A 9,481-nucleotide genomic window follows, 5' to 3' on the forward strand; every position below is an offset into this window, starting at 1 on the left:
TTCTTACAGCTCTACGTCCGCATCACATTGACACTTTGTAACTTTTTGTTGATATATTCCTCACAAATTTTAAATAATTAATTGACGGATGATAAATAATTAATTAAAAATAAATTTTTATGTTTAAATATACCAAAATATATATAAGAAAATATGATAAAAATATAATTAATGATAACATTAAAAAAAGGACAATTGCTAATAATGACCCTCAATATGTAAAATTATGATTTGGAACCCTCGATTTGGAAAGTAACAAATAAGGACCGGGTTTTATTTTTGCAAATATGAAATCGTAGTAAAATGTTTGAAATGCCCCTTAAGCAAATGACAAATTGACTATGTGAAATAATAAGTTCACTTCAGCGAATAACAATTTCAGTAGACCAAATCACAACTTGACTAAGAGTATGCCAAATAACAAGTTGACTATGAGAAATGACAAATTCACTTTAACGAATGACAACTTCAGTAAACCAAATCACAATTTGGCTGAGGGGTATTTTAGACATTTCACCCATATTTCATATTTGTAAAAGTGAGACCGGGTCCTTATTTGCTATCTTTCAAATTGAGAGTCCCAAAACATAATTTTGCATGGTAGGGAGTCTTTATTTGTAATTTTTTCTTGAAAAAATATCTTAAACATTATGACAAACTTAAATTAAAACTTATAAAATAGACTATATTTCTTTTCAAATTTAAAGCTTATAAATAATATCAGATCATCACTGAACTACTCCTGCTTGCCCAGATATTCCATTCAACCCTTCTGATACTGAGTCGCTGAGAAATTCATCATTGTTTTTGTGCCCATCAGTATAAGAATTGATCCCATCTAAGTATTGCTGGTAGGTGTATGACAAAAAGCCCCAAAGAGCAAGCACCAAAGATATCGCCTTCAACGCATTCATCTTGTCATGGAAGAATGCTAACGCCAGAACAGGTACAATTGGCAAACCCATAACATTTATCACATTTGAGAATACTGATGACACCTCCAGAATCAAACCCACACATCCCACGTTAACAAGTTGCCATGATATGGCAGTGAAGCTCAGATTCAGCACATAACTTGCCTTTCCCATTCCATAATCCTTCATTTCTGCCCTCAACCCTCTAAATTCCCCACTTGCAAATAGCCCCACTAGTATTGCCAAAGTTGCCACAAGTGATTCGTACACTAACACGTCCAAGATCACCTTGACACTTTGCTTTTTCAAAACTTTCCTAAAAGCAAACTGTGTCAGAGAAAGCACCAGTCCATACCCAGCTGAACCAGCAACTGTGAATATGAAACCGATCGCGTACTTCCTTTTTGAGACTTGTGTGGATGCCGAAGGAGAATCAGTGTGAAAGACAAGAAGGACGGATGAGATTGTTAAAAGGACTAAGGAGTTTATGGTGTAAGGAGTGAGTTTGAGTGAATTAAGGAAGAAGGAGAAGAAGGCATTGAAGGCTAATTGTGAGGAGCAAACAAGAGAATATGTAGAAACAGGAAGGTAAGAGAGACCAAAAGAGAACAAGTAGCTGTCTAACGCGACAAGAAGGCCAAGGGAGACATACACAAATGCAAGCTTTGAAACAGGGGGTTGTTCATGACTGTGACTGGTATTTGTTGCAGAGGGGCGTTTAAATGCAAGAATAGAATAAAACGGGAGGAGCAAAGGGAAACCCACAAAAGTGACAAGTGTTCCCAACCATTTGCTGTGTCCACCTTCTTGGTAGTACAATCTTCCCAAGAGTGTTGCAGCTGATTGGCCCAGCAAAACAGGGACAGCATACAAGGCTATTCTTAACCAACGTTGGTGTCTCTTCTTGTTTATGATTGTGGTGCTTGCTTCATCAGGGAAATCACTGGTATCTCCATTGGGGTTTGTTTTCTTGTCTGAGTCAGATTCTGCATCACTGCTTGGTTTCTTTTCTTTTGCTTCATCAGCTTCTAAGACAATTGAAACGATCAATCTGTTATAGCTATATAGACATGTTGTATGATAATAGAAAAGAGCTTCCTGTCACTCATGAGTAAATATGCTAAATACTTCTTCAAATTTTTAATATAAGACTTAATTGACTAATTTGAGAATATTAAAAAAATTACTTAATTATAATGTATATTACATTATCTTTCTGAAATATTTATACATGTCATTAGATCATATATCAGTTTATAAGTTAGACAACTTAGTTTGGAGAAAAATAATAAATATAAATTAATAGGTGACTGAAATATCTATAGAATTTCCGAACTGATGAGATGCAATGCGTGTGTGAGATCACATACATGTGCAGCAAATTTCTACAGGGTGATTTGTGATCTAAGAACAGAAGAGAAAGATATGATAATATATCTATATGTGAAAAATCAGAATGTTGACATACCAATTATGGAAAGCTGCAATTCCTGAGCTTCTCCCATGGCAAATGTGAACAATTTTATTAAGGAGAGAGAGAGAGAGAGAGAGAGTAATTAATGAGTTGGAGACTTGGAGTGCAAAATGAAATGGATTATGATATATAGAGAGATGAATTATAGAAGAGACGATGGTATGTGTCACATCAAACCCCCCCTCCAAAAAAAAAACAATGCTCAATTATTGGATTTGGTGATAATATCCCCCAAAAACACAATACTCAATTATTGGATTTGGTGATAAATGATAGGGTGACATATTGATAGTTGAATGCTAGGTTGGTTAGATTAAGATATTTGGCACAACCAAGTTTTGCATGATTGGTATGTATAAGAGTTAAATATCACAGATAACTGATAGTAATATTTAATTAATACCTTTTTTGGGACCTGAATTGATCTTAACTTTTTTTTTTGCTAAGAATATCTTCTTATTAAAGATAATACTATTTAAGGCATTATTAGTCATTACATGTGGACATGGACATTTCTCAGAGACATTATGAGCATCTGGGTCCTTCCACTAAATCTAACTCATATTGGTAACTTTCATATGTTTTATTGTAGGATGCTCATTTTTATCATCTTTCCAGGTTGATCAGTGAAGCATATTATTGCGAAGTTGCAAGACAGACAGACTTGGCCTTATTTAGTTTTCAGGTTATTTTTATCTTTTTTATCTTTTATCTTTTTGCTTTGACTTTGCGGCCCAGCTTTATATGATCTTATCATTGTGATGAGATTTAATTTGGGTTTTAAAGCTTTAAATTTTATGATAGCTTATTTTGTTAAAAACAAAATTTAAAAATCATCTCTATTTTAGATTACACGTCAATTAAAATTAAAATATACTAAAAATATAAAATAATATTAGATATTGGTCGACTGACTTTAATTTGGACAGTTCAATTGAGATATTATTATTTAATTATTTATCTTGAATCATGAGCGTGGAAACCAATTTCCAATTTTTTTTCCTGCAAAAGCCAATTCCCAACTTAATTCCTGTTTATACCTCTTTAATTAAAAAAAAAAAAAAAGAAGAAGAAGAAGAAAGGAATGATAAGTCTCAGCTGTGCTCTCGTCTTGCACGATTATACAAATTAAATAATTTTTGAATTATAAAGTTAGATGCCTATGTTAGAAATTATGAAAATGCTATTGTATATGAAGAATAATATGAAGGATATCATTGAAGTTTCGAATTAAAATTTAGAACTGAATTGCAATCCGAAATCAGATCAAACCAATCATTTAGAATAATTTAATTTAATTTAAATGGATAAAAATATTTACATATAACTCTAAATAAAGTAATATTTAAATAAAAAGATAATTATTTATTTGGAAATTAGAATATTTATATATACACTACACATAATCCAATAAAATAAAGCTAATAAAACACAAATATGATGGATTGCTACTTTTTTAAAAACCTAAAATGATGTTGCTTTAAGCCCAATAATGAAAAATGAAATAAAATCCAGCCTAGTCACTAGCATATCGAACCCGGTTTGGTTTTCATACCATGAACATTGCTAAGAGAAATGCAATAACTGGGGGGAAAAAGACTTTCTAATACCTAAGCTCCTTACAACCCAGGGAAAAAAAATCAATATAACAAAGTACTCTTGCAAATACAAAAAGAAACGAGAAAACATTATGGTCATGTTTGGATTATAGTTACAAACGGTAAACACTCATTGGAAATTATGAAACTGAAATCGCAAAGTGAGTTGGACAAACAATATTATTTGGTTGAGCTAACTTTTCTAACTAACTTCTGGCCTTCAACCTCAGTTAGATTCAACGGAGAAAAATCTCTTTTTTCAAACTACAGTTTCAAACAGTAATCATTAAAGATGAGCATCCCAGATTTACCTTCATATTTTTTTCTCTGCCTCGTCTCTTTCATTAGCATAATGAGCTTTTATTCATACCAAATACATTTTAATTTATATTCAAGTTTATCCATTACGTATATTTAATTAATTATCTATAATGTGTTTTCAAATTTTTCTCCGTACACATATTTTTATTTTATAATTTTATAAATAACTATTTATATTTTATCATAATAATTTTACATATTTTTTTAAACTATTATCACATTAAAAATATAAAATTTCAAACACTACTATTCAATAAAGTCTATGTTCTTTTCAGTTATTTTATAACTAAACTAACTTTTTTATTAATCATCGAAATAACTTTCAATTTTTTAAACTGACTTTTTAAAAGCATCTATCCAAACATAAATCACATTACACTAATTGCTTTTTACTCTAATTTCAGTTACAAAAATTAGTTGAACTAGAAGTCAGTTTTGTCTAACATTAATCCAAACACACCCTATAAAGGAGAGCATGAAAAAGAAATATGAAAGAAATAAGCCAAAAAAAGAAAGAAAGAAAAAAAGAAAGCAAGAGAGACTTAGATTGGCAAAATACTACTACCTCCAGTCCTAATTATAAGAGCTAGTTGACTAATTTGAGGAGATTAAAAAAATAAGTTAAGTTAGTTATTTTTAATAAATAGGTATTATCTTTTTCTAAAATATCCTTACTAATCCAGTGTATTGACTAAAGCTAAATTATTAAAAAGATTATCTTGGAAAGAATTGCATAAATATAAGAGACAAATTGAATTAGGATCTTATATTTAGAACCAAAATAAAACTTAAACGGAGTCTTATATAAGAACTGGAACTAGTACAATATAATTTGTGGGGTGTCTCGTCACATTAACAGTTCTTCCTAAATTCATGTGAGATTCATGGATTTTCAAGCCCCTGCCAAAAATGAGACAGCTGCAAGTTTGAGAGTTGGCATTTACATTAATTCAGTATTATAAATTTAACCACAATATAATTTGTGCACTAATTTGAACAGAAAGTTTAATGGTGGGTGGAATAATAACCATACCCCTTTTCCGAAAAGCACTGGAATGAATGCATGGTAGCAAGTTATTGGCTTGGACGGGAGTGTCTGTATACATAAGAATTAGATGAAAGGATTTGAAGAAGTCATTGAACAATTAAATACTCCTTCGATCCTTAATATATGACCCAATTATTGAGTTAGTTTTGGTCTTAAATATAAAACCCATTTATCATATTTATTAATTTTCTCTAAATTACCTTATAGATACCCCTTAACCAAATCAAGTAGAAAAGGGAGATGGGTATTAAAAAAGATAATTATGGTGTTTGAGGAAAAACGTGTCACATTTCTTATAATTAACTAACTTACCTAACTTTCTTAATCTAATCAAATTAGTTAAATAGGTTTTATATTAAGGACCAGAGGAGTAGCAAAAAATCTTCCAACTCAAGAAATGCATGCTTCAAGAGGTTAATTGAGAGTAAATAAAAGCATAAAAATAAGAAAAAGACTCCTACAAGTTGGTTTTTCACTCACATGAATCTGGTTACATATAAGAAGAGTAATATTTTTGTGGATTCATTGAATCATGTAATTATATTGGTCTTTAATATAAAAGTTAGTTTGACATTCAATTTGGTTTTAAATATAAGATCCTACTCCACTTTGTCTTTCATTCTTTTCCATTTCTTCTAAGATAGTTCTTGTAGTAATACACACAAGGTACTAAAAACCAACCGGTGAATGATCCGGTTAAGACAGCAAGTTAAGGGATCAGTGGATTAGATTAGGATCAAATTGGAGTCATAATAATTAAAATAATATAATTTAATTAAAATTTATAAATATGTTCTTATTTTAATTATGATTTATTCTGTTTCCTTCTTCAACACATCAAGTCTTTTCTCTTTTCTTTTTTCACACGCAGACAAATTTTTTAGGAAAAATTACAAATAAAAACCTCTTGATATGTAAAATTATGATTTGAGACCCTGAATTTGAAAAATAGCAAATAAGGACCGGATCTCACTTTTGCAAATATGAAATGTGGGTGAAATGTCCGAAATGTCCCTCAGTGTGATTTGGTCCATATTAAATTGTTATTCGCTAAAATGATTTGTTATTTATAATAGTCAACTTGTCATTCGGATACCCTCATCCAAGGTGTGATTTGGTCTACTGAAGTTATCATTCGCTAAAGTGAACTTGTCATTTTTCATAGTCAACTTGTTATTTGACTAAGGGGCATTTCAGATATTTTATCATGATTTCATCTTTACAAAAGTAAGATCGGGTCTTTATTTGCTATTTTTCAAATTGAGAGTCTCAAATTATAATTTTATATAATTAGAGGTCTTTTTTTTTGTAATTTTTCTAATTTTTTATCTCTCTCCTCTCCATTAATACCTTTTCTGACTCTCTCTTTCTCAAATAAAAGTAATAATGAATTAATAATAATCACTTTCTTTCTCAGGTCATTTCCTCAATCAAGAGCCATTATCAGTTGTGTCTTCGGATTTCTTCAAACCAGAGAGGAGCAGCCCGCGAGTGTCTTCGGATTTCCTCAAACAAGAGAGGAGCACCCGCCAGCAAGTCTCAACTCACCCACAAGCTAGAAGGAGTGCACCTTAAGGCTTGGACTTTTAGCAGCCTCCATGACTTCTCCTTGGCCAAATTTGATCAGTCCTCTTCTTTGAACTTAACATTGTCAGTGTCTACAATGGTCGAAGAGGGAGATCTAATTACTAGAATGGAAGAGGGAGTACAACCAAGAGGCCATTTTGTATGGTAGCGGCAGGTAAGGAGAACAGCAGCGAGATCCGGTAGCGAGTTTTCCTTCCCCTTTTTTTTTAAAAATAGACCGGTAATCCACTTAGCCCAGCGGGTTATTTGGGTTAGTCCCAGGTCACTTCAGTTTACACTAAGTCACACTGGTTCAGTTCTTCTTCAGCTTTTGTGATCACCTGGACCAGAAAGGTGATCGGTTTGCCTGTTTACGGTTTAAACTTTAAACCAGCCGGTCCGGTTCAGTTTTTAATTTCATGGTTACACATGTTAAATATTTCATTAAATAATATTTTAGAAAGGCAATATTTATTTATTATAAATAATTAATTTAATTAATTTTTAATTTATTTAAATTAATCAACTAGCTCTTATATTAAAAATAAAGATAGTATTGAATAACATTTTGCATGGCGAAGCACTGCATACTTGTCTACTTGCATGTAAGACATACATATACACACGTGCGCGCGCAAAACAGTATTAAACTAGTAATTGGAATAAGGGATATCAGATCAGTGCACCTAAAATGCAGGCCATAATTTAAACTTGTGAGAGTCTCTTATCTCAAGTTGTTTCCAACTGGATGGTAAGAATCCCGATGAAAATGGCTCCATTTCTGGACATCTCCCTATGCATAGCTTAGCTCTTCTAAATTTGGGAGAAGATGTTCCATGTCATCAAACAAGGACGTCAAAAACTTGCAATTAGAAATTCAAATCCAATGGAGATGAAATGAAGAGTTTCAAGGGACGGAAACGGTATAACTGAAGCACTATCACCTTCCTTGATAAACTCAGAATCCGCAGCCACCACGCTTTGTGATCCTTGAAGAGTTAAGGATAATAATTTCCATGAAAGATCGAGAAAGAAAACAGGAAGTATTAAGGAAGATGGTAGGAAGGTGAGGGGCAAAGTATAAAACTGTAATACATCTAGGCTCATTTTTTATGATTTAGAACCTTAAAATTGGGTGGAATATAAGTGATGTAATATAATAAGAATACCTACTTAATAATTACTCCATCATTAAGCATATAAGAGGGAAAAGGGTTCAGAATTTTCTTCACCGCCTGTTAAGCATTGTCTCTCTTTCCCAAAAGGCCATGACCTAATTCTTGGCCCATCCCATTCAAAATCTGTATCATTACACCTTTGCACAAAATTGTCAGCTTTGATCAAGAATTATAATACGCTTGTCAGGTTCCCGGAAGTAGAAGAGTGAAGAAAACAACACAAATCCCTAGGCCAACTTGTTTTATGTGATGACTGGGAAGCAGCAAATGTTGAGGTAACTGGATAATCCAATGTAACATCAGTCTCATTCGTTATTGGTGATAAATAAATTGGTGGCCCTTCTATTGAAAAAGCATATGATTGGAATCAAACAACGGTAACTGCTATACACATACTGTGTAAAATCGCTCAGTTTATATGTGCTATGTGAACCGAACATGAACATTCTGTAGGATTTGCTTTAAATTTACTTGTCGTTCGTTTCTTGTCCCTCAGTGAGACTTGAACTTTTACATCTGCAAATAACACCACAACATTGAGAATTTTTAGATTGTCCTTTGAGATAATTTTGGATAAACCTAATTTACAGACATGAATCCAATGAGATAAAAGTTCAGTTACATCCAATTCTGATATATCTGCGTCTACTATAAATATTTTCTTGGACCGCCAGCATCATAGTGACCTGTTTCTACTTACCCAGATTTTCCATTCACGCCTTGTGACAGCAGGGAGCTTCTGGATAAAGCATCATTGTTTCTGTACTGAGTCTTGGAATTGGTCTCATCCAAGCATTGCTGGAAGATGTACGAGAGAAAACCCAAAAAGCAAGTAACAGAGATATGACCTTCAACCCGTTCATCTTGTCATGGAAGAATACTGTAGCCAAAATCGGTACAATCGGCAAACCCAAAACACTTATGACATTAGAGAACAAAGAAGACACCTCCAGAATCAAGCCCACACATCCCACATTAAAAACTTGCATGTTATAGCAGTAAAGCTTAAATTCAGCACATAACTTGCCTTCCCCATTCTATACCCCTTCATTTCTGCCTTCAAACTTCTGAACTCCCCACTAGCAAACGGCCCCACTAGTGTTGCAAATGGTGCCCACAAGTGATTGGTGTGTTATCATGTCCAGAATCACCTTGAAACTTACCCTTTTGAAGACTTTTCTGAATGCAAGCTGTGTCAGAGAAAGCACCAGTCCATACCCAACTGAAGCAGCAGCTGTTCATATGAACCCGATCACATACTTCTGTTTTGAAACTTGTGTGTATGCTGAAGGAGAATCAGTATGATAGGAGGAGATTGTTTAAACGACTAAAGAGTTTATGATGTAAGGTGTGAATTTGAGTGAATTAAGGAAGAAGAAGAA

General features: G+C 32.8%; 1 protein-coding gene and 1 pseudogene across 1 annotated transcript; both read right to left on the reverse strand.

The window, feature by feature from the left end:
- Positions 1-706: 706 nt before the first annotated feature.
- LOC114711927 (probable purine permease 10) lies at positions 707-6,955 on the reverse strand. Its single transcript, XM_028896361.1, has 2 exons — positions 6,926-6,955; positions 707-2,012 (listed from the first exon to the last, which is right to left on the reverse strand). Exons 1-2 carry the CDS (start codon positions 6,953-6,955, stop codon positions 729-731), a joined length of 1,314 nt encoding a protein of 437 aa, XP_028752194.1. The 3' UTR covers positions 707-728.
- A 1,611-nt stretch (positions 6,956-8,566) lies between these two features.
- On the reverse strand, positions 8,567-9,463 carry LOC114711934 (purine permease 21-like; annotated as a pseudogene).
- Positions 9,464-9,481: the final 18 nt, after the last annotated feature.

This window comes from Neltuma alba, unplaced genomic scaffold (assembly GCF_004799145.2).
Source record: "Neltuma alba isolate B1F8T4 unplaced genomic scaffold, ASM479914v2 tig00001801_pilon, whole genome shotgun sequence".
NCBI lineage: Eukaryota > Viridiplantae > Streptophyta > Magnoliopsida > Fabales > Fabaceae > Neltuma > Neltuma alba.